The 25,096-nt window shown below is 37.8% G+C and overlaps 2 protein-coding genes and 1 long non-coding RNA gene across 3 annotated transcripts; 1 reads left to right on the forward strand and 2 right to left on the reverse strand.

Moving 5' to 3' along the window:
• The first annotated feature begins 1,453 nt into the window (after positions 1 to 1,453).
• On the forward strand, positions 1,454 to 2,370 carry LOC116733439 (N-acylneuraminate cytidylyltransferase A-like). The gene is made up of 2 exons (XM_032584295.1): positions 1,454 to 1,595; positions 1,677 to 2,370. Exons 1-2 carry the CDS (start codon positions 1,533 to 1,535, stop codon positions 1,872 to 1,874), a joined length of 261 nt encoding a protein of 86 aa, XP_032440186.1. The 5' UTR covers positions 1,454 to 1,532; the 3' UTR covers positions 1,875 to 2,370.
• A 1,077-nt stretch (positions 2,371 to 3,447) lies between these two features.
• LOC116733427 (NACHT, LRR and PYD domains-containing protein 3-like) lies at positions 3,448 to 23,213 on the reverse strand. Its single transcript, XM_032584279.1, is given in 12 exon segments — positions 3,448 to 5,228; positions 5,231 to 5,716; positions 5,818 to 5,864; positions 6,664 to 6,837; positions 11,645 to 11,824; positions 11,905 to 13,696; positions 16,808 to 17,036; positions 17,430 to 17,505; positions 18,766 to 18,837; positions 20,823 to 20,921; positions 20,997 to 21,093; positions 23,072 to 23,213. Coding segments are annotated over 11 exon segments (3,264 nt in total). The 5' UTR covers positions 21,068 to 21,093; positions 23,072 to 23,213; the 3' UTR covers positions 3,448 to 5,190.
• On the reverse strand, positions 14,155 to 16,799 carry LOC116733443 (uncharacterized). Its single transcript, XR_004342028.1, has 2 exons — positions 15,998 to 16,799; positions 14,155 to 15,692 (listed from the first exon to the last, which is right to left on the reverse strand). It is a non-coding gene; the product is annotated as an uncharacterized LOC116733443 (long non-coding RNA).
• Positions 23,214 to 25,096: the final 1,883 nt, after the last annotated feature.

Consider the following 25,096-nt stretch of genomic DNA (forward strand, 5'->3'; position numbering starts at 1 on the left):
TTTAATATCTAATATTTCCCCTGTAGTGACAGCAGCCATCAACAGGAAGAGATTAATCATTATTATCTATGAAAACAAAATAGATTTTTTTCCCACATGTAATAGTATTTAGTTTGTATTATTCAATGTTATCTAAAATACAACTCTGGAAAAAAATAAGAGACCACTTTAAAATGATCAGTTCTCTGATTTTACTCTTTATAGGTTTATGTTTGAGTAAAATGAAAATTTTTCTTTTATTCTATGAACTACTGACAAAATGTCTCTGAAATTCCAAGCAAAGATTTAGTATTTATTTAAATGAGAAAAGGTCAAAATAACCAAAATGATGCAGAGCTTTCAGACCTAAAAAATGCAAAGAAAACAAGTTTATATTTATTTAGAAACAACAAAACTAATGTTTTAACTCAGGAAGAATTCAGAAATCAATATTTGATGGAAAAACCAGGAAGTTTTTGATTGGGCTCAATGAGGTGGGCTCTTCATGTTTTCCAGAGCTGTCTTTATTTTTCTATCATGCTTTCATTTCTCTAGGAGGCCCCCTGGTGGCATGGAGGCCCTAAGCAGCCGCTTAGCTAGCACATGCCTTGGTCCGGCCCTGTTAGTGAGGTCCATTAGGTTCTTTGTGTGAAGACTTTCTGATGTTCTTCAGGGCGGAAATCACTTAGTCAGTTTGTCTTTAAAACAGGTTAGAATTATGGAAATAGCATTTTGTAAATTTGAGATAAAGTCTATTATTAACAACAAAGTTAAATCTGAATGGCAACAATTTTGGAGGAGAACAAAGGTCGCAATAAATAAAATAAAGTAGGAAGAGTGGAAATAATTGGAGGAAGGTGAAATAAATGTAATACTTTAAATTTGGTAGGTAAACATCCATCAGGTAGATGTGAGTGGTATCGACATGGAGACATTAGAGCATTTAATAATTAATTGTGGGAAATATAGGATTAAACCAAGATTTAATAAAATATGGTGTGGAGAATAATGAATTAGTTAAACATAAGATGAATAAAGGACCTATCAAATTTTTAAAGGAAACGGGATTACATATCAGACTTTAGTTTAAGTAGATAAGAAAAATCATCTGGCCCACATGCCATCAAACGTTACCCGAAAAAAAAACAAGAAGAAGAAGCAGTAGGCAGGAGTTGAACCTGGAGGGGCAGACGTGTTTTTGACCGTCTGTGTAAATACTTTGGAGTTATTGGGTTTTGTTGTTGGAGTTGAATAAACTGGTGAACTTGAAATCTTAGACCTTTGGGACTGACGTTTGCTCGTCACATCAGGTACAACGTCATCAACCTGGTCCACCATAACAAACACTTCACTAGGACTGACTAGTTCACCCTGAACTGGTCATATATGATGGAAAAAACATGAATCTCTTTATGGGTTTTATGTTTTTTTTATTTGTTTGTGCTTCTACCAACAGGTACGGCTACTTTGGTCAGGGAGTTTCCTTAATATTCTGCAGAGTGTCTGGATGTTTGACCGATGGACGGGTGTTTCTGTCCGTATCTGGAGAGGACATGATGTGTGTCCACAGTAGAGACACAACGGGGCTCTGGATGCTGCAGAACGATGGAGCTGAGGTTGAATTTCCCATCTGTGAAACATTATGGGTGAACATTTGGTGAATACCATGTTAAAGGCCCTTTGACTCTGTTCTTTAGGTGGTGCTGCTGACCTCCAGGGACGACCCTGTGACTCAGTCTCTGTCTGGCAAACTGGAAACAATGCTGAGTTGTGAGGTTGTAGATGTTGGGGACGAACCGCTGAAGGACGTGCAGGCGGTCATGGAGCAGAGGAAGATCAGCTGGAAGAATGTGGCCTACATGGGTGAAGAACTGCCTTCTTTCAGCTATTTTTAATAATTTAACATTTTAAATTATGTGTATTAGAGACACATAATGGCATCCTGTGATTCAGTGCCTTGCATAGGGATACATAAATTAATTCAGAAGACATGTGGAGGAAGGTGCGTTAGTCAGATGAAACTGAAACAGAAAATTGCTGTAAAATACTGTCCTTAGGGGAAAACGATCACAGTGCTAGCAGATAGCGATGTTAGCATCATGCTGTGAGGAGGCTGCAGCAGGAACAGAAATATGGAACTAAATCTAGGACAATCCTGGAAGAAAAGATGTCAGAGGTTAGATAAGATTTGAGATGAGGTGGAGGTTCCACTTCCAGCAGAAAAACAAAAACATGCAGCCAGTTCCTCAGTGAACTTGTTTAGATCAAACCATATCTATGCATTGAATGGTCTAGTCAAAGCCCCGTTGTAGCATATTTAATCCAATAAAAATAATTTCCCAGGCTTAATCATTATGAAATATAAATGAAATCGTCATCGAGAGCCTTTTAAATCAAGTATACAACAAAACACTGTATCCCATGTTTCTCCTGTATAAAATAAAATATCAATGTTGACAAAAAAAGAATATATCATGTCCATAACCTTTTAACATAGTTTTTGATTTTCAACAAATAAACCAACGTTCTACTGCTACTTAAATAACATTTCTTATCACAAATCACAATTGCGAATATCTATACCTCATTCTGTTTTCCAAGAACACAATTTTAAAGCTTTCTTTCTGGTTCCTTCAAGATCTAACGCTGTCTTATCGTTTTTAGTAACAGGAGCAGGAAACGCAGCATTTCACAAAACGCACGAAGAAGAAATATACCGTTCTTCAAAATAAAAGTATTAAATTGACAACTAGGCGTCACTGTTGGACCAAGGAAGCCGTTCAGTCAGAGTTAGTCACTCTTCCATATATTGAATTAACAACAGTCTGCCTCGTTCTTCTCTCTTTGAAGTGGAGGATGGTTGTTTACAGCGCAGGCGATTTCTGGTAAGTTTCTCAGCATCTAACTGGTGCATTATTACACACGTCACATAAAATTTAAAACCTTAACACAAGTCACATCTCCAGGAAGCAATTGTTCCTCCACAGCTGAGAGCCCAGACCCTCTGTACAAAGTAAAGTGTAGTACAAGGGTCTGGTTTCTCCTAGGCACTTTTTTTTTTTTTACCTCAGAACAACAAAAACTTGCTGAACTGTGACTTTTGTGTACCATCACACCCTTAGTGTCTCTCTCATTTAGATCTCAGCCAGATCCAAAGCTAAACAAGCTATTAGCAATTAGCAGCAGACCACTTAGTCAGGCCAAGTCCTTCTTCTGCAGGTCCTTCTCTTCATGGCTGATTCCTGATTTTAAAAATCCACAGAAATGTACCTGGCTGGCAAACACTTCATTTTCTTAAATTTTCTAGTTGTATATCACCTAATGTAGCACAAAACATAATCACTAAAGGCAGAGAGGAAATCACAGATTATCTGTTCATCCCCGACCCAAAGATGAAGGGCAAGTATGCCTGTCATGTTTGAGCGAACAGCAGCTAATTAACATTAACAAAGATCACTAAAATAAATCCAAAGAGCCAAGATTAGTTTATTTATTGAGAGGAAAAAACAAACACCATCCTGACCATCCAGTTCTGAAAAGGTAACTGGTAAAAGGACATAAACCAATAAATAAAGCCATTTCCAAACTTCATGATTTTGACAAAATACATTATAAATAGATAATGTAGTGCAGATAAAATGATTTCAAGACCTTAATTTTACACAAATATTTGTAACATTCATGTGTGCCACTTATATTGTTACTGAAACATACTTCCAAATATTTCAGCAATATAAAGACTTCATTGTGTTATTACTGTAACATACATACTAGTGCAATTCAAACAAATGCATAAACAATGTACATTATAGACTTCAATGAGCCAACAGCAGTTGAGAAAAAAAAGTACATGTTAACCAGTTTTCTAACAAATAGTGAACAAAGATGTACATAAAAATGCAGGTCAAGAATTAAGATTTTGACAAAGAACCAAGAAGTCTGTTAAAAATGGCAAAATGTTAAATTCAGGTTTTACTTTGGTCTCCTTTTCTTAATCACCTGCTAAACTAATATCAATCGTCTCACACCCTGAACCGGAAATAATTAATGCTTTTGTTTAATCTTTTTTCAAGTTTTCACATAATTATAATCTTCATGCACAACATTGGTTTCCAGTTTATTTCACAGTCCAACTGAAAGTACCTATTTAAGGTTCTTAAATGGTAGAACAATATTTTCTGAGGTCAAACTTTACATCTGGTTGCTGTATTTGGTCTCTAATTAGCTAGCAAAAGATTTAAAGTGTTAAATCAACCAAAAAGCCCTCCTCCTTGAAACAATGCACAGTTTGCGTGACATTACTGAAGGAGAACGGAGCCCAACAGCTGCGGTCTGATTGCTAAGCTCAAGGAGTTTGTTTTTTTCGTTAAAACGTGTTTATGTGGCTGTTCAGACTGCAATTGGTCTGAACATGGGAAGGGAATAATTATTTTATCCTTAGGTGAGATTCATTCAGCTGGGAAGGCAAGATTTCACCACCAACAGTAAGTCAACTAATACGGCGATCTGCAGTGCACACACTGCGAATAGCAGGCTTACAATGAAAGCGACCCAAATTAATACTAAATGGGATCCAGAAGAAATGACTAAATCAGGCTGAAATCCACTGCAGTACCACCATAACACAGCAGAGGCAGCGACTGACGCTAATGGGGAATAGAGGCAACAACAAAGCCAGAACCAGTCAGAGGAGAGAATTATTAAATTTCCCAGAAGAGTATTATTGAGCCTAATTTTATGTATTGTTATTTATCTTATCTTGATAGATACATTTCCACAGACAGATCTATAAATCTGTAAATGTAAAGATGCATTTCCAAACTTTTCTTAGTAGTCTGCGAAGTGTGTCAGTCTAATTTAATGTTTTGCTGGGTTTTTTTCCCTTTTGATTGTGAGTGAGTTTCATCTCATGAAATCTTAGGAATATAGACATTAAGAATTAGCTCTATAATGACTGTGTGTGACTGGGTAAATCTGAACTCAGACCTCATGATCTTCTTCCATTACTCTAGAGCCCAATCTTCACAGTCCCTAGTAAATTGCATACAAAAACTACAGAAACCTTTGTGATTAATTGCAAGTTAAATAAATTGATCTTAAAAAATGTCAATCAACGTAGGATTAAAATAAAGTCTTACTTACATAGATGTTAATCTAAGAACATATCTTGGATTTTAAAAAAGTTAGGTTGCTTCCAACTTGAAAAAATGACTAAAATGAGCACCAAGACTCCCCCGAACAATCCCGACACCAAATCCAGGATAAAGTGGTTCAGTGAATTTGGTGTTGAAGGTGTAGAGGTGGATCAGTGTCTCTGAAGAGACTCTGTAGAAGGACAGAGTCCCAGCAGGACAGTCCACATACACAGCTACTCTGCCAGAGACACAGGAGGAGGAGTGGATAAAAACCTTTTTACTATCATGCCAGACAGTATAACCATCATGAGAGCAGATTAGACACCAGGAGTTATTATTAAATCCAAACCAGCTGTCATCACTCTCTCCCTTTCTTTGTATTCCCCTGTAACTCAGTGATACATAGACTTTCCCACTCCACTCAACCTCCCAGTAACAGCGACCAGTCAAACCATCAGTACACAGCAGCTGATGGAGATCAAATCTGTCTGAATGATCAGGATACGGCTGCTCCTCTCCCACACGTGTCACCTTCCTGTTTTCATCAGAAAGTTTGAGGAAACTGTTTACAGTGTTTAGGTCGACTGTTAGTGGACAGGAATCTGAAGGACAGAACAAACACAATGCAGTTACTGATGTATAATTTTCTGAATTCATTCATGCAAAGATGAGACAATCTGCTATGAATCAAAAATGCCCTTACACTTCCTCAGACCTGCTGTCATCCATTTGTCTCCTGCAGGCTCCATGCTGTAAGAAAGGAGGCGTTTTGATGGTATTACCACTTTTCTGTTACCAATGTCTAATATTTTACTGATACTATCAGTTCAGTTATAACAGATGCCTTTTCCTCATTCTGTTGCACAAGCTGTATATTTTTTAACAAGGTTCAAATGATCCTAAACATACAGCAAGAAATTAAGAAGGTATCGATCAATTCATGTTTATGAATTAGATCCAATTTTTAGTCACAGCCCCGTTTTCAAAATTAGATTAAAAAAGAAAAACTTATTAGTTATGCTGTGATGGACTGACAGCCTGTCCAGAGTGTACCTGACCTCTTGCCACCCTGCAAGGACAAGCATGCTAGATAATGGATGGATACTAATTTTGATTGATACAACCAACAATCATGTTTCCACTTTGCAATTATGCATTGCTTTGTGTTTGTTAAAGTTGAAGCTGTTTAAATAGTTTTGCACAGCTCTGTATGAATTGCTCAACATCATTTTTTACTGGTATTCACAACTAATTATCTAACCCTAACATGATTTCCCTTTCTGCACTACAAGTTGTCTCTGACATAAACTAGCATTCATTGTCTGAGGCTGGTTGGGGCTTTTGGGTTCATCCTACACTTCCGATTTATCTAGAAAGATGAACCAATCCATCATTAATCCTTCTTGCCTTTTCTCTCCAAAACTCTTTATTTGTCAAACATCCTGAACAACACTTTCTGGTTTGCTGCCATAGTTTGCACTGTGTCAGTTCTGAATCTAGCATTAAGCAATAGCGTAGCTCTATGTGGCTGCGGAAAATATTTCCTTACCTCAGAGAGTCCAGTTTGAAGCTTGGATTCTTCAATATAGCTGCTAGACTCTTCATTCCTGCCTCTCCTGGATTATTGTAGCTGAGGTCCAGCTCCTTCAGGTGAGAGGAGTTCACAGTCAGAGCTGAAGCCAGAGCAGCACAGCCTTCCTCTGTGATCAGGCAGCCTGAAAGCCTGCAGACACAAACACATAATGTTGAAAAAAATCATCTATATTCTCAAAGTGACACACTGGTTAGAACTGTTAGAATAATTAGTTGGCCTGCTAAGAAGGTTAGAGAACCGTGTCTGTTGAGCAGCAGTCTACATGCTGGCCTGTTGGCCTGACAAATAGTAAATATTATATTTTCTGTCTCCCAGTGTTGCTACGTAAAAAGTAGAATGACAAAGTGGGGTTGCATTGGTCAAAAAATTCTGCTAATTCAAAGCTACATCTTGGTATATTTCCCATTAATCTCAACAGATCCTCTCCAATTGAATGGATCTTCTTGGGATTCATTCTGGGGAGCAGGCAGATGAAGACAGACCTGGAAAAGGTTTAAACGGTCCTCAACTGGCCAACTTCATCTTCTTGTAAACAGTTGCAATGCTTCCTATGTTTGGCCAACTGTTGCTTCATTATTATACAGTCAAACTGCTGTTACCCTCAACAGTCTCAAATCCACCCAAAAAAATCTTCATTTGATCCCCAGAAGCAGAAAAATCTTCTGACTTGAACAACAACAACAAAAACCCAAAGCTCCCATTTTCACCCAACCTGATCCAACCAGACCAATCATAGAATTAAACACCTCAGACTCAGGAGCACAGACCACCTTTTGGCAAATCTCCTCTGTTAACAACACATTATAACACACACTCTAGACTACTTTCTATAACACACTAGAACGTAGTCTAGAGTTTATCAATCTAGACTATTTTCTATCTCTTGATCTGACAACTTGCAAAGTCCAAACCAACGTATATGTTTATTTGACCAGAATGCCATATTTTGTTTCCGTGTGTCATGTCATTCCCCATTATTGGTTCCAGTTGTCCCTCATGTCCTGATATCCCTCACATGTATTTAAGTTCACCTGTCATCTGATTATCCCTGGATCAGATGACAGGTGAACTTTGCTGTGATTGCTGCATGGTGGAGTTTGTTGTGCTTGGCAGTGTTCCAGAGCATCTTTGCATTTTGACCTCATTAAAACATTTTTCTCACTTCGCTCTGGGTCTGACTGCTCTCGTCCTCATCTCAACCCTCAGTACAAATACTCAGTTTCATATTGCAGAGGGTCCTGGTGGTTCTAAACTTCTTACATTACAAATAAACATAAGCACTAGGAACTTCAGTGTTTTTCAGGACGTCAGTGCTGCCAAAAATGCTTTATTTCTTCATAACATTCAGCAAATTTGTGATTTTAGACACTTTAATCTCAAAGGTTTAGAGACAATTCCTTTGATGTCATTCTTTAGTTTCTGCTCTGATTAGTCACCTGCAAGACATTTTACAGACAAATGTATTCCTTTACAAATAATGTTCAGTCAACTTAATTTACTACTGGTAAATTAAGTTGACTGACTTAATTTACCTATAGCAAATTAAGCTTAATAGATCAGTTAAATGTTAGACACATTTAAGTGATCAGTGAAAACAGGGTGCACCTCAGCTGAGTCTTCAATGCCATAATAAATATCTCAAACACCTAAGTAACTTTTCAAAATTACATTTTACATTTTTAGGAAATGTACAAAGATGTCCAAAAAAAATCCCCTTTGTCCCACTAACAAAGTGAAAACCTGTTGGTGACTACTTTGTGTAGATTAAAAAAGAGAAATACCCTCAAATCAGTAACGCAACAAAAACTGAAAAAAATTAAGAACTGGGAATACTTTACAGATACAGTTTAAAGCCACGTCTACAAAATATGATCAATTTGCAAACTGCTGTTGCTGTGGTGAGCATGTCAGCAAGAATGAGAACCATGTTTCGGGGGAGAAAATATATAATTAAAAAATAAAGAAAATATATAAATATATTATATAAATATAAATATGCAATTAAAAAATTATATTAAAAATATATAAATTTGACATTGGTTGTTGATCGTTGCTGGGACCAATATTGATATTTAAAAACATAACTAACATTGATTAACATCTGATATTGTTGACAATATATTGTACATCCCTACAACAAGTGAAGATTTTCACCTTGAGACCATTTTGCTTTTATACTCAAGTTACTTTGATTAATCTGAAACATGCAACATATTTGTTACAGTAGCATGGTATTATACAGGCCAAATTACAACTTTCATCTTATTTCCCTTAGACAAGTAAGGAAAATTCTATGTTCATTGTTATGCTCAAGACTATTATATTTTTTATGTTTTTCCCTAGATAGTAATGGTTTGCTTGACTGACTCGCCCCTTCATATCAGCAGTGAGGCTGTTTTTGCTGCAACTGCCAAGTCAGAGAAAACTCAATACTTGGTACAGTTTTCTTTTAAAATGTACACAAAAAAATATGCTTTAGACATGTTTCTAAATATGTAAAACAAAGAATTTTAAATTATCTCTCTATGTATATACATATATATATATATATATATATATATATATATTCCCCAACATTATCTTTATTGGTTTTTCAACAATGTTTCCAATAATATTCAGGACATAAGTGTGCTCTCACATCAAAGGAAAGTCCAGGGTAGTTAAATTATTTTCAAACATTCAACTTGTCTTTCCTTGAATGCCAGGTCATTGTGGGATATTTTAGAGCAGCACTTATTACATACAGAATAAACGAGAAAAGAAAAACAATGCCCCCAACCCCCTGAGAAGAAACAACAATTACAACAATAACGGTTTCTCTATTTTCCAGGAATTGGCCCAAATTATTTTAGTATTGTACGTGTTTCAGAAAATACAAACTTGAAAGTATAATTCAAAGTAAAGTAGTCAAGTATACAAATAAAGAAGATTATTTTAGGACACTGCAGGGGACCAACAGCAACTATTACTCACTCCCTCATATCCATGTTTTCTATATAATCCATAAAAGGACCCCAAATATTTTAAAATAGCGATAGTTTCCCTTTTATAATGATCCAGTTAATGAATTTTGGTTTACTGGTACTCTTACAAGAGAGTGCTATGACTCTTTTTGCAAGTAGTAAACATAAATCCATGGCAGTAATAATCTTTCTGGACATATGATGTCTGTCAGGTTATAAACCTAGAATGAACAATTTGGGGTCAAAAACTAGTTTTATACCTAGTATAGTCTCTAGAGCTTGTTTAATCTCCCTCCAAAATTGTGTAACTTTCTTGCATTTCCAGATACAATGAAAGAATGTTCCCTTCTCTTCTCCACATCTAATACACTGGTCTGGGATGGCACCATTGTACTTAGTAAGCTTTTCTGTTCTCATTAGCCAATTATATTGCAGTACTTCTTGGTGTGTACTGGTAGTTTGTGTTTGTGCTTCAGTACACGCCTTCTCCCAGTCCTCTGAAAGCAAGTTCTCCTGTAAATCCTCCCTCCAGGCATTGAACTTCCATAAAGACGACTCAGAGGATCCCTCCACTAACATGCTATAGAGTTTGGAGATAATTCCTTTTCTAAAGCAATCATTCTTCATTTCGATTTCCAAGGTGGACATCAGAAGGATGGACTCACATTTATTTTGAGATGATCTAATAAAATTTCTCACCTGTAGATATTTAAAATAATGTTTACTTGGGATATCATACCTGGCCTTCAACTCTCCAAAGACATCAAAACCCTGTCCTCTAATTCCACAAGATCTCCTATCGTCTTTAAAATTTTTTCAGCCCATTTCTTAAAACCAGGATCTGCCCTGCCTGGAGGGAAAGACTGGTTACCCCATATCGGACTGAAGCGTGATAGGGAGGAGGAGTCACCTAAATACTTCTTAATCTGATACCAAACCAAGATCATATTTCTGATTATAAGGTTTTTTGTCTTTTTTTCAGCATTCTGATGTTTGCTGAGTAAATGTACTGGGGTAGAGGGAGAGGTACAGAACAATTTTCAATATTCACCCAAGGAAAGAGACATTTATCTGTAAAATAATACATCATAGTCCTCAATTGAGCTGCCCAATAGTACCAAAGTGGATTGGGGCACCCGAGGCCTCTTTAATACAAAAGTGTTAACGAAGCCTTGGCCGTCTATTATTCGACAGAAAACGTATGAAAATGTTTTTTAGGGCCGAAAATAAATTGGCAAGAGGTGGCAATGGGATGTTCTGAAACAAATACAGAAGTTTGGGCATTATATTGGATTTCAGGACATTGATTTGTGCTATAAGTGACAAGGGCAGGTAGTTTCATCTGTCCACAGAGGTAGCAATTGAGTCTATCATGGGGTTATAGTTAACTGCAAAAAGGTCATTTACATATGTTACTATCCTAATCCCCAAATATGTAAAACAATCTACCTTTTTGAATTGGAAAGGATTCCCGACACTGTTTTTTCTTCTGAATTAACATTAACAAAGACTTATCTTTATTTACTTTATATCCTGATATTCTTCCAAACATGATTATTAAATCCAACAAGGCTGGAATAGAGTCTTTCAGTTTTTCCAAAAAAAGAATGACATCATCAGCAAATAAAGCAATTCTATATTCCTGTTGGCCTATTGTCAAACCAGTTATGTTTTTATGAGACCGCACAGCAATGGCAAACGGTTCTATTGCTAGAATAAATAATAAAGGGGGCAAGGGGCACCCTTGCCTATGACCCCGTTTAATTTTAAATGATTTAGATATAACTCCATTTGTTACCATTTCAGCATAAGGTTCATTGTATAAAAGTTTAACCCATCGACAGAAGTTGTCCCCACAGCCAAATGTTTTCAATATCTCAAATAAATAGGGCCATTCAACTCTATCAAAGGCCTTGTTTCATTCTATTTTACATAGAATTTAAAATATAGAATTTAATTTAAATGTATCTTACCTGAGAATCTCGAGTTCACAGTTGGGACTCATCAGTCCCTCACAGAGCAGCTTCACTCCTGAATCTGTCAGGTCATTGTTACTCAGGTCCAGATCTTTCAGACTAGAGGTCGTTGAATGTGAACTGATAAATGAGGACAGAGCTTCACAACTTTTCTCTGAGAGGCTACACCCGCTCAGTCTAAAAAGACAAAGATAATACAAAGTAATTGTATTATTATTATTAGGCACTTTTATAAAACTGACTACATCGGTACTTACATAGCTTTGCTGGAGGTGTTGACTATTGGCAGCAGTCTCTGAAGAGCTTCCTCTGAAGCACAGTATTTCTTCAGGTCAAATATCTCCAGAGCTTTCTCTGATGAAAGTAGGATGAAGAGCAGAGCTGACCACTGAGCAGGAGACAGCTGGTGTGCTGAAAGACTTCCTGTACGTAGAGATTGTTGGATTTCCTCCATCAGAGACTGATCATTTAGTTCACTTAGACAGTGGAACAGATTGATGCTTTTCTCAACACCATGATGATTCAACTTCTCCTTGATGTACTGGGCTGTGTCTTTATTAATTGCTAAACTTTCTTCTGTCTGTGCCACAAAGCCTGTTAAGCGACGCTTATTGGTCTCCAGTGAAAGACCAAGTAGAAAGCGGAGGAACAAGTCCAGGTGTCCATCTGGACTCTCTAGGGCCATGTCCACAGCACTCTTGTACATTTCTGTCTCTGAAGAAGCATGGTTTTGTTTTTCTAAATCCTTGGATTTTATTTCATCTTTTGCAAGCAGATTGACTCCAGATTTGATGAAGGTCAAGTGAACATGAAGAGCAGCCAGAAACTCCTGAACACTCAGGTGGACAAAGCAGAAGACTTTGTCCTGGTACAGCCCTCTCTCCTCTCTGAAGATCTGTGTGAACACTCCTGAGTATGTTGAAGCTGCTCTGATATCAATGCCACACTCTGCCAGGTCTGATTCATAGAAGATCAGGTTTCTTTTCTGCAGCTGATCAAAAGCCAGTTTTCCCAGAGACTCGATCATCTTTCGGCTCTCAGGACTCCAGTGTGAATCTGTCTCAGCTCCTCCATCATACTTGATGGCCTTCAGTTTGACCTGCACCACCAGGAAGTGAATGTACATCTCAGTCAGGGTCTTTGGCAGCTGCTCTCCATCATTTTTGTTCAACATGTCTTCCACAACTGTAGCAGTGATCCAGCAGAAGATTGGGATGTGGCACATGATGTGGAGGCTTCTTGATTTCTTTATATGGGAGATTACTATGCTTGCCTGTTTCTTATATCTAAATCTTTTTGTGAAGTACTCATCTTTCTGTGGGTCAGTGAATCCTCTGATCTCTGTCCTCATGCCAATGAACTCAGGAGGAATCTTATTAGCTGCTGCAGGTCGTGTAGTTATCCAGAGGTGAGCTTCGGGAAGCAGGTTCCCTCTGATGAGGTTTGTCAGAAGAACATCCACTGAGGTGGACTTTGTTACATCTATCAGGATCTCATTGTTGTAAAAGTCCAGTGGAAGTCGACTCTCATCCAAACCATCAAAAATGAACACAACCTTTAACTCTTCAAATTTTAATATTCCTTTGGTTTCACTAAAAAAGTGGTGAACAAGCTCCACCAAGCTGAACTGTTCATCTTTTAGTAGATTCAGCTCTCTGAACGTGAATGGAAACGTGAACTGGATGTCCTGGTTGGTTTGGTCTTCTGCCCAGTCCAGAGTGAACTTCTGTGTTAGGACTGTTTTCCCAATGCCAGCCACTCCTGTTGTGATCACTGTTTTTATTGGTTCTTCTCTTTCAGGTGAGGGTTTAAATATGTCTCCATGTCTAATTGCTGTTTCTGGCCTTTCTGGTTTCCAGGACATTGTTTCAATCTGCCTGACCTCATGTTCATCATTGACCTCTTCAGATCCTCCCTCTGTGATGTAGAGCTCTGTGTAGATCTCATTTAGAAAGCTTTGATTTCCTGATTTTGCGATTCCTTCAAACACATGCTGGAACCTTTTCTTCATGTTAGACTTTAGTGTTTGTTGACAGGTGGTGAATGATTCTAAGTGAATGCAAAAAAACAAATTAAAATAATTTCTTCACTTGTTATATATTTCACTGTAAAATTATTACAAATCTTTTCTGTTGGTTACATTTTTATAGCTTCTAAATCAAAACATCTAAAAAAAAACCATTTAAATCTTCTAGCCAGATTTATATATAAAATGCAACTGAATTCTTTAGATAAAACATTAAAGGAGCATGGATTTCTCAGTTTTTATATGCTATTAACTGAGTTATTATTTAATCCTAATAATATCAACACATAATATTTTCAAATTTTGCTACTGAAACAAAACACACAGACAAAAAAAATGCTGAACTACTGGGATTCTAAAGTACAAGCAACCTCAGTGAAAGAGGCTATATGCAGGTAACATGGAAGGTTAAAAAAATATTTCTATATTCCACAAGGAACAATGTCCTTCCTGATGTTCGTCATTTTCTGCTTGTCTTTGGAACAAAAAAGGTACCGTCGCTTGGCAACCTCTCAGCCAATAGAATGAATGTGTTGTACTGGGTGCATTTGTTTCCTTCTAGCAGGTGTCCCTGTGTGGCTACTATCAATTATAGCAACCTGCACCAACCACTGGATGTACGGAAAAACAACAACCTTAGCTTTTTCTTCCGTGTTACACTAAATATCCACTAGCAGTGTGCTACTCATTGCTAACAGCCTACTGAGTTTGTTCACCCAACCAAAGAAAATGGATCCACAGATCCGACAGTGTTACAACTTAGTCATGACTTGGTATCTATCTGATTGTTTCCTTTCTTAAGTGTCACTCAGTCACACTCCCACTACCAGATTATTGAACACATTATCAAGTAGTTTTCCAGCACTGTTCATCTCGCCCTCATTGTTGCAACCTCACTTTTGTTTGCTGGATCAAGGCTGAGAGGTCGCCTTGCCCTTGTCAGATCGTTCCTGGTTGTCTATCTGGATCTCGATCCACACCTACTCCTACAGATACTGCTCACTTCCTCTTTGGAGCCCGTCTGACCCAGGATTCGGATTAGGAATTGTGCTTTTGCTAAACATGGAGGAGGACCTAGTCCATCATCATGGGCCAACGCAGGTAGCAGGAGTGCCACTCCACATCAACTCATACCTGAGCCCTCCGTCAGTGCAGCATCTGCTCCATTCTGAGTCCCTCAGCCAATTCGTACAGTAGATGATCAGCAGACCAGGTTAGTGTATATTCCACACACTAACAGATTCCTTCTGAAGTGTTTCTCGGATCACTGAGCTCTCCTCTCCACCCCCTGCAAAGCTGCAGCTGATGATCCAGTGTGCCCTGTCTGCTCGGCCTTTCAAAATAAATATGAGTTTATTACTCACCACTGTGTCGTAGCTGATTTTCCGTGTCCCTCTGAGTCATTACAGATATCATCTGTTGTTCACAATCACTGCTAGTCCACATCCCTTCTTTTCCAGCTGCTCTTTCTGTAATTTCTCTATGCTCGTATAGTCAGCAAGTCTGGCAGAGAGACGTTTGGTCTCCGTAAAGCACATTATGCTGCATTCCTTGTACTCTTGCTGAGACCTAGTTAGAGCTTGAAGTTCATCCATCTTATTAGCTAATGAGCTTATATTACCCATTATGCTTAATGGTAGAGATGATTTGAATTTCCTCTTTCTCTCTCTCCTCTTTGCTTCTACTCTGCATCCACAATGCCTCATTTCCCATTCCTCTGGAATTTCTGGCTTCAGCTGTTGTATTATTTCAGCTTTTCCAATATCAGCTGCTTCTTGTTGTAAATCACCCTGTTTCTATGGTTACGCATCATAACAAAATACAATAGATATTTGCCAAAACAAGTCCAACTACACAATATCCAAATGAGGAACAGTTGTCAAAAAAACATTTACTCCAAAAAGACAGGAATGAAAGCTTGAATAAGAGAGAAAAAATCAGATCTACTCCGACTGGCTGCAACCCACAGTGGCACAATCCAAAAATCTACTCTAATCTGGCTCACAATTGGCTATTTAACTCCACTACTGGGGTCTGTCAAACAGTCAGATTTCAAAACAAGGAAACTTCTCAAAATGCAAAGTCCAGCACCCAGAGACTTAAGGAGGGAGACTGAAAATTTGTAAACATCATAATGTAAATGTGTGACCAGTATGGACCCAAACCCTGTCTTGGGTACAAGGGGGAGCAAACAATTCAAAACCCCAAACAACAAATATCAAGTTGAATATAATTTACTTCAATTCCCCTCAGCAGTAAACTAAATTAAACAGTTTATCTTCTAAATATTTGTCATGGTCCAACAGCTGTCCTTAAAGAGACACCAGGTAAGAGGCCACATCTGGTACCAGGAGCCACTGGTTGAGCCCCGCTTGCTGTGTTGCTTCAAACTGTAGCAATCTGCCTGCAGCGTACTCCTCAGGTCTGCATACAGATGATTCTGCGTCACTCTCGAACCGCACTGCTTCTCACCTGGAATACATCTGTATTCCACCAAATAGGCACTCCCCTTCCTTTACCTTAGCTCCTTTTATCTTGCATTTATTAGTCTTTGCAAATACCTCTATGTCAGTGCTTCTCATTTCCAGTCCTTAGGCCCCCTGCTCTGCATGTTTTAGATGTTCCTCTATATCACAACAGCTGATTAAATGATTGCATGACGTCTTCTCCAGCCACCAAGTACTGCAGAAGCCTGTTAATCATCCAAAGATTCAATCCAGGTGTGTGGCAGAAGGGAAACACCTAAAACATGCAGGGCAGGGGGGGCTGAGGACCGTAATTGAGAAACACTGCTCTATGAGCAGCTAATTACTGTGGCCCTCCTCCTTATCAGAGGACCAGATCCAATTCAGAGTGTCTGAAGTGTTAAAGGGGAAAAAACTACACAGAATATAAACATGCAAAATGCAACCAAAAGAAGAAAAGAAATCCACTGTGCAACAAATGTAGTTGAATCTAATTTTGGAGCCTCTAAATATATATCTAACAGAGGTATGGCTGCCATGCACCAGCCTGGATGGAGCAGGTATCAAATCGGCAACCTATTGATTGTGGGACAAACTCTTACCACCATTGAAAGAAAGATTCATTAATCAATTCCACAGCATTTACACTTTTTACAGAAATTATCTTACTGCTTTGAAGATGGTCAGCAAGCTTCTCCTGGTTCATCATCCTCAGGAAGTGCTCTGTGATCTTCTCAAATGCTTCTCTGCTCTTCTTCATCTGCTGCTTATTTTCACCTGCCAAAACTTCATCCTCCTCCTTATTCTCATCTAAACCTTCTGGGTAATCTGAACCCAGAACCATTTGGATCTTTTTCAGCTCACTTTCCTCAAAGGTGAAAATCTTCTTTTCCAGCTCCTAAAATGGAATAATAGAAAACTAAGACCTCAATGGTTTAGCCAATGCTGTGAACTACCATTAAATTTAGAGGTTTGTGAGTTGGGGGATGACCTATTAACATTTTTTTAAAAGGGAAATGTGATTGTAAATGTAATCTGAATTATTTGCACAATATTTCCATCAACTTTAACTCAATAGGGAATTTTCTTCAACAGACTCTTGTCAGTTCTTTTCTGGGGCCACTGTTCATTGTGCTCCAATAGTGGAGCTAAATAACCAATTGTGAGTCATTGTTAGAACAAAATAGGTGCTGGTGGAAAATCCACTGGTTTATCCACTGGTTTATAATTTGCAGCAAAGAGATGACTATGAACACAATAGACAGAAAGTAGTAGATGTACATATACTGACCTTAAATATGGAGTCCAGCTCTGTTTGATGCTGTTGGGGAGACTGACCACTAGGAACCTCTGAGATCTGCTTCACTCTGTGAAGGAATCATAAACACTTTGCTCACATTACAGCTCTCCACACACACAAGAAATAGAAAGTTTTTGTAGATCCAGCCAGGTAACAAAATTAATGTCATAATGAAGTTTAGAAGGTGGACCCAATATCAGCAGGTAGGAGTAGTGATGGGCCAGACGACACAGAAACCTCGACACATGCGCCGAACAAACAAGACGAAACCCTGTGTTACTTTAAGGAAAACCATGTGACCAATACAGTTTCTGTGTAGTTTGGATGTGAATGCGCCAAATTGTATTTATGAGAGAGAAACTGTCAACACATTTGTGGGTTTTGTCGGATAGAGATACTTTGTGTTCTTTGCCTTGCTTTAGATTTTGGCTCATATTTGAATACCGGCATGAATCAACAGAAGAAGAGGAAGTTATCCCGGTGTGGGATCATTTTGATCTTATCACAGAGAATAAGGTAAATTATTCCATTCTCATTTCCACTTTTGATCATTTTTCTTTCTGATTATTCCACTTCCTTTCTATAGAATATTTTAATTAGTTTACATGGATCAACTTTCATTTATATTGTAGGTGAATGTAGGATTTACTCCCAGGTTTTGTCTTACTGTAACTGGAGCATTTCCACAATGCTGAGGCATCATCGTGCCCGGCATGAGGGGAATGAACCCGTTAACACTCTGTGATAAACCCTGGTGTTTCCAGAAAGCAGGTAACTGGACCTTAAACGCAACATCTGCTCCCAGTTCAGGTTTGCAATGATTGTTAATTGTGTTTATTTGTATTTTAATGTTCTTGCAAATCAGTCTAACTATAATTAATTATTTTCTAAGTTTCATCCTACAGATCATCCTATGGTGAAGATTAACCAAACCTGCTGAAATGTCCAAATGTAAGACAAATATCAAAATGAGACGCACAAGTAAAACACCATCTAAACTCAATTGTACCTGGATACAAAAAAAACAGGCCCACAGTTGGGTGTGTCTGCAAACAAACGATATGCAAAGCAAAAAACAAATAGTGCTCTCACCATAGCAACTATCATCTTCAGATGCAAATACAGGAGTAATGGAAGTTCTTTCTAAAATCTAACCCGGATGTCAGCTACAAAAAAAAAAGTAAGGCGAGCTGAATGCTGTTGAAAACATAATGTCAGCTGCACTTCCTGTATTCAGTTAGTAGGTACAGGTGAAAAGGTCAAGATGGTAATAAAACAGAAACAAATGCCCAGATATACCAAGTTACAACATTTACAAACAGCTCACCTCTTTGGAGATGGAGGTTGGTCTTTTTCTGACAGTTGTCCAGATGAACAGCTGGACAGTGAGGGCTGAGCTCTGTCATGTAAAACAATCATATACAGTAAGAGTAAAGTGGCTGACAGGCGCATTGGCCTGACCCTAAACCATTTCACCGTCTGTGCAACAAATGGTGAAATGCTCTCCAAACACATGAACAGCAAAACACATAAACACAAAAACCAGACTGTAAATAAAAAACATATTTAAAAGTTTGAAAAAGATTTTTTTTCCCCTTTTTCAAACTTTCATGCCTGTTTTTTAGAAGTAAACAGTAAAATAACACAAATAAGAAAAACAACCAAGTATGAAAAGCTGCATCTTTGCTCCACAAAATGGAGGTACTCCAGACCACTAGGGGGAGTTTGGAGTGGCAAGTATTACACAAATATGCTGATGTTCTACTGCAAAAAACTGGCCGTTTGAAAAAGACATTAAATCTAGAGCAACTTTTCTTTCTTCCTCCAACTTTCTTCTGCAAATCTGATTAAAATCCTGAAATCCCGTCTTTACTGAAGGTCTGGTCCCTTATGTTGTTTGAATCTCCTTGGATTTGTCCACTGTGACAGACTGGCGATGTGTCCAGGGTGACCCCGCCTCTCGCTCGAAATGTTAGCTAGAGGTAGGCACCAGCACCTCCTGACCCCACCAGGGACAAGGGTGTTAGAAAATGGATGGATGGATTTGTCCAACATCTGGAGCATTTTCATTGTGTGGTGCAAGTTTGCAGCGTTTGATAGTTGCTGTTTTGCAGCATTTTTCCTTTTCCTCCTATCACTGCAGCATTTTGTCCGTGTCAATATGTAAAATGCAGATTGGAGTTGTGGAGAGTCTGATGAGAGTTTATTAAAGCAAACAGGGGCGTGCCGTGGTGGCGTGGTGGCGTAGTGGTTAGTGCGACCCATATTTGGAGGCCTTGAGTCCTTGACGCGGTCGTCGCGGGTTCGACTCCCGGACCCGACGACATTTGCCGCATGTCTTCCCCCCTCTCCTTCCCCGTTTCCTGTCAGCCCACTGTCATATAAGGGACACTAGAGTCCACAAAAAAAAAGCAAACAGAAAACTTACAAAAGAATAGGAACAGGCTGGGAGCAGCAGAGCTAAAGAAGAACTAAAGAGATCCTTTGTATGGGTTGTATCAAAACGAGTCAGAATTTGTGTTTCCATTGACCTTATAATTGTGCAATTTGATTCGCTTAATGGAAATGCAGCATTTTAGAAAAAAACTCAGGTTTTTCTATGACAAGTTTTAGCACTACAGTATGATGAGGTATTTGTTTGTTTTTGCCTGCATCAAAATTGGCTTATTTCACAAAACTGCAATAGAAGCACATTTTCTGCACATGATCAACAACCAGATGTTGCCACTGGTTTAAACCACGAAGAAGAAGATGACAGGAAGTAGTAGGTGCATGAGAGAACGAGACTTGAACCAAATAAAACCATAATTAGAAAGAAACATTAAATAAACAAATCAGGAAAATAAAGAATAAGACTAACTGTAGTGATACAAGGAATAAACTAAAATGGCAAAGTACAAGAAAAACAAACAATAAAGAAATTATCAACAGAGGAAATAACTAAAACAGTAAAAAAAACAAATTTCAGTCTGCAGTTGCAACATTTATTTATTTATTTTTGCATTTGTTTTGTACAAGTTTTTGCTTCTATTTTCTTGTGATTGTATTTGTTTTTGTCTTTGTGTGTTTTGGAGTTTGAATCTTTCATGTGTTTGCAACATATTTCACTATTTGCTATATGTTTGCACTTGTCAGTCACCATATAAGCAACCAAACTAAGGAATATAATCCACTAATTACTGCATCATAACTCAGCTGTGATTAACAACATATTTGGGTTTTGTTTTACAGCCCCAGGTCTGATTACCTACCAACCTGATAAATTACTAAATCACTAAAACAAAAGTACAATTAATAAATTACAAATTTTTCTTCCATGGGCAAATATACTTTTATATGTTGGGATCACATTTTAGATATTTAGATTGCTTAGATGTAGCTCACCTCTTTCTAGATGAAGGCAGGTTTGATTTAAAATCAATAATATCCACTTTGGACCAATTCTCCCAGGATTCTGGTTCCAGTTCATCGTCAGATTGTTTGCTGTAAATAAAGTTGCTTAAGTTATGCTTTGCTCTAACAGAGTGAAGACACAAAAACAGTAGAAGGTCACTTCACCTCTTAGCTTTGCTCTGGTTCTCAGACTGAGGCAGAGTTTCTCCTCCTTTCAGCTCCTCACTCTGATCCATGATGCTGCGTTCAGGGACACATCAATCTGCAAACAGTTTTTATATTAATCTACAGAGACGATCACTCACCTGTACTACACCAAAATGCGTTTGATGTGAATGCAGCATAAAACTATCAGCTGACATTATTATGCAACAATACCAGTCAACAAAGAAACACAAAGGGAGGTGGCAAAAACTCAGGACCTAATTTGGTACTTCCTACTGAATATTTAAACAAAATGTTAACTTTCCTGTTATTAAAGCATAATGGAAACCTTCAACCTTCATATTAGTGTGTATGCACTTTGAACTGCTAGTAAATATGATTAATCAATTAATATTAGTACAATAGTTAATAAAGTTGAAAGTTATTTTAGTCAAACTAGCAAATGTCAGATGCTGCTCTGTAAATGCCAACCTATGTTATGGAACAATTGGTGGAGTGACATTGAACATGGATGATGGTGGGTAAACACTGCATGTTTACACTGTTCCCAGTGTAAACATACAGTGTTTACAGTGCAAACACTGCACTGTGTTGGTCTAAACTGTGCAGAAAATATATGTGAACAATTTTAGTTTCACTTAAGCTTCGTCCACAGTGTGCACACAATATGTGAGGACATGTACAGTCTGCTGTATGTGTCAAAGTTAAATTAGAAATACGAAGCAAATACATAATTCTTGCATGAAGCTCCAAAACTTGCAGCAAAGCTCAAATAAGAACGTTGTTAGGGAATAAGCCCAAGCATGAGAAACTGACAAAGGATGGGGTGAGGTACATGGTTAGGCTACATTAAAACAAAACGGTGCCAAACTAGAAAGAAACAATAGAATAATGGCTAAAACTTGCATTATAAGATAAACAATGGATCACATGAGCTTCAGCTGTTCCTCAATGTAAAGAAAAAACAGAATGAGTGTGTAGGAAAAAGGAGAGAGGAAAATACCCAGAGCTCAGGTTTCAACGCTTTTAATAATTTGATCTCCTGTGAAACCTGAACTCAGAGCTCTGCCTTTAATCCAACCATTTAAACAACAAGTAGGATCAAACAGTGTTCTTAGAAATATTTCAAAGAAACTGTGGGTTATGCAGTTCAAAAACACAATAAACCAACATAATGACTGAATATTTAACTTTTATTCCCCACAGCATCTCATCTGTTGACACTCCGCAAATCTACTTTAACGATGGGCCACAAATAATACAAAGAAATTACGATGAAATTTGTCATTTTAACATGATGAGATGTTCCAAAGGTATGAACAGTTCTGTAGGACAGAAAACATTATTTCACTTTAACTGTTTTCACAGTTATAAGATATTTTAGATATTATTACCAGATCTTTAGTTAACATCGACACGCCCTGCTCTAAAAACAGCTTCATCGAGTCCTATGTATGAAGGCTAAATATTAAATTAATAACAAAAAGAAGTCCATCTATTGAGGATTTCCAAGCTTGTTAGATTTTTCTTTTATAGTTTTCTGTGGTTTTTTATTATATTACATTAATAATTATAGTCAGAGGTGGATAAAGTAGGTAGATACCTAAAACATAAAAATAGTACAATTTGACTTTTTAACTCAAGAAAAAGTAAAAAGTAGCTAAGAGTAAAAAGGATTATAAAGACTACTGAAGTACTGAGTAACTGATCATAACATTTGTTAAATTATGTCAGACAGAAAAAAAAGTTACCTGCAAATTTTGACGGAGATCCTTAAGATATAATTAGTTTTAAGATATAATTAGTTTTAAGATATAATTAGTTTTCCATAAAGTTATAAGTAAATGATGTTCAACAATAATAATGTTTCAGCGTTAAACTGCTGACCACCAACAAACCAACACGCAGCCCTAACCGGAGTTTTGTTAGAAATAAATGAAACAGCGAAAATAAACGAGACCCGTTCGGATCATTCATCGTGACTAAACAGCTGCTGTTTTACCGCATAATGAGAAATAAAACATAAAGAGCAATTCTCTAGATTTCCTACAGTGTTTCCGTTGTTTCGTTCTTACCTTCAGTTTTAAGTTGATCTGCAACAGGAAAAATAAGTGAAATATTTTTTTAGGTTTTTCCTCCAGGTGAGAAAACAGATTCTTTGTTTCTATTCCTTGATTCACATCTAGTTCATCTAAATGCCACGGAGGTAAAAACACACCTGTGTACTCATGATGACACTTCCCGCTTAGCCAACCAGTGCAGCGGGATATTTAGCGCTTGCAGTTGTCAGCGGCTGTCGTAGTTGTAACTCTTGAAGTTTCTTAATATTTATTGCAGAACCTCATGTGTAAAAGGAAGATTCGGCCCAGAACAATTGGAGTCCACAAAATAAACATCAGAGAAAATATTGTAGCAATAATTAGAACCGCATTAAAGAATAGGGATTATAATTGCTGGTGGAAAAGTCCAGATCACTGGTGAGTCCGGTTAGAAAACAGAGTCGCACTCCAACGGGTTTAACTTGCGGTTTATTCCTTAACTTTAAGTAACTGTGTGGTTCTAGAAAAGATAAACAACAATATAACGTCAGTGTCCGAATAATCCCCAAACAAATGACTGAAATAACATCATACATACTAAATAACTGCAATATTAATAGTCACAAACATCAAGTTCTAAACAAATACACGACACGAAAAACCCACGTTGTGTAGATTTTAAGTGCACACGTGTACAAAGCATGCTGTCAATTAAGGGCAAAACTGAAATACTCTGCTGAATAAACAATGTGATTAACTTCCAACATTACTTACTCGGATATCCACGCACACACATCAAAGGAAGGTGACAATAAATTGCAAACAGCAAGTTAAAGTTCACAAACTGCAAACGGTGAACCCTACAGCTCCTTTTTTTCCTTCTCTCCCTTTCTTCGTCTGCATGCTGCTCACCGGTCACCTGTGCCCTAAGCTCCGCCCCTAAAAGGGCTCAACATAGCAGACTGCCAGGCAGCCTTTTTCACACGCAGCATAAAGCCAAACATGCCACAATTAAATGAATCAAAATGTCCCCAAAGCATCGGAGGACTGGCATAGGGGCCACCGAGGGATTCCAGGTAGATTCCAGAGATGTGCATCGAAGAACATCGTGCATCGCCGCAGCGGCTCTTCATCCAGGGCCGGCCCAAGGTAATATGGGGCCTTAGACAGAACCCCCCACCAAAACTCTTCCTACTAAGAACCTCAGCATCACTAACTTGTTTAAATATAGATAAGGTGAAATCTAAATGATGCTACAGGTTTAAATCTAAGGTCTGTGTTACAATTAAACCATTTCCAGGGCCCCTGAATGTCTGGAGGCCCCTGAATGGCCCCTACCAGCAGCTACTGAGTTTTATTTGCCTTGATATCTCAGCCTTATAATTCTAGATCTCAGAGTTGCTAACATCAAAAAAATATAGAATTAACCCCTTTGAGCTTTTTGATCTATAAAGCAGATCAAAAAGCTGCTTTATAGATCAGCAGTCTGCAGCCAAGTTGTTCTAGAGATTAAATAGATATTATTTAATACAGCAGCAAATTAGTTTATTTCATAACTTCATAACCTTTGACCTTCTCTCCTCTGGTCTGTTTAACAGCTACAGTCTCAGATCAGCTCAGCCCTCCAGGACTGTCAGCAGCAGAAACAGAAACTTTATACACTAAAAATATAAACTATATTTGCTTTGCATTTTCCACACATGATGGTAATTGTTGTGGATAGTAATATAGCACATCTGCATTTACGTTCAGTAAAAAATAACAAATCAAAATATCTTCAGTTACATTTTGAAGTATCTGAGCCAGGCCTTTCAAGAAATCTCAATTGGCATCATCGGATTTATCTTATGTCAAATGTCAAAATACATTTTTTAAATTTCTAAATTAAGAACTGTGTGTAAGCTCCCCTAGTTCTGCCACTGAGCTGTCCAAACAGTTGCCTGCAGAATTAAGGCTGGTTCCAATGATGCCGAGTGTTCTGGAGAAAATTGGCAAAAATTCCTCTGCATATAAAGAGCTCAGCAGTTTGGGCCATGAGGAAAACAAACTCAACATACTGGA

The sequence above is a fragment of the Xiphophorus hellerii genome, chromosome 14 (genome assembly GCF_003331165.1).
Source record: "Xiphophorus hellerii strain 12219 chromosome 14, Xiphophorus_hellerii-4.1, whole genome shotgun sequence".
NCBI classification, from domain to species: domain Eukaryota; kingdom Metazoa; phylum Chordata; class Actinopteri; order Cyprinodontiformes; family Poeciliidae; genus Xiphophorus; species Xiphophorus hellerii.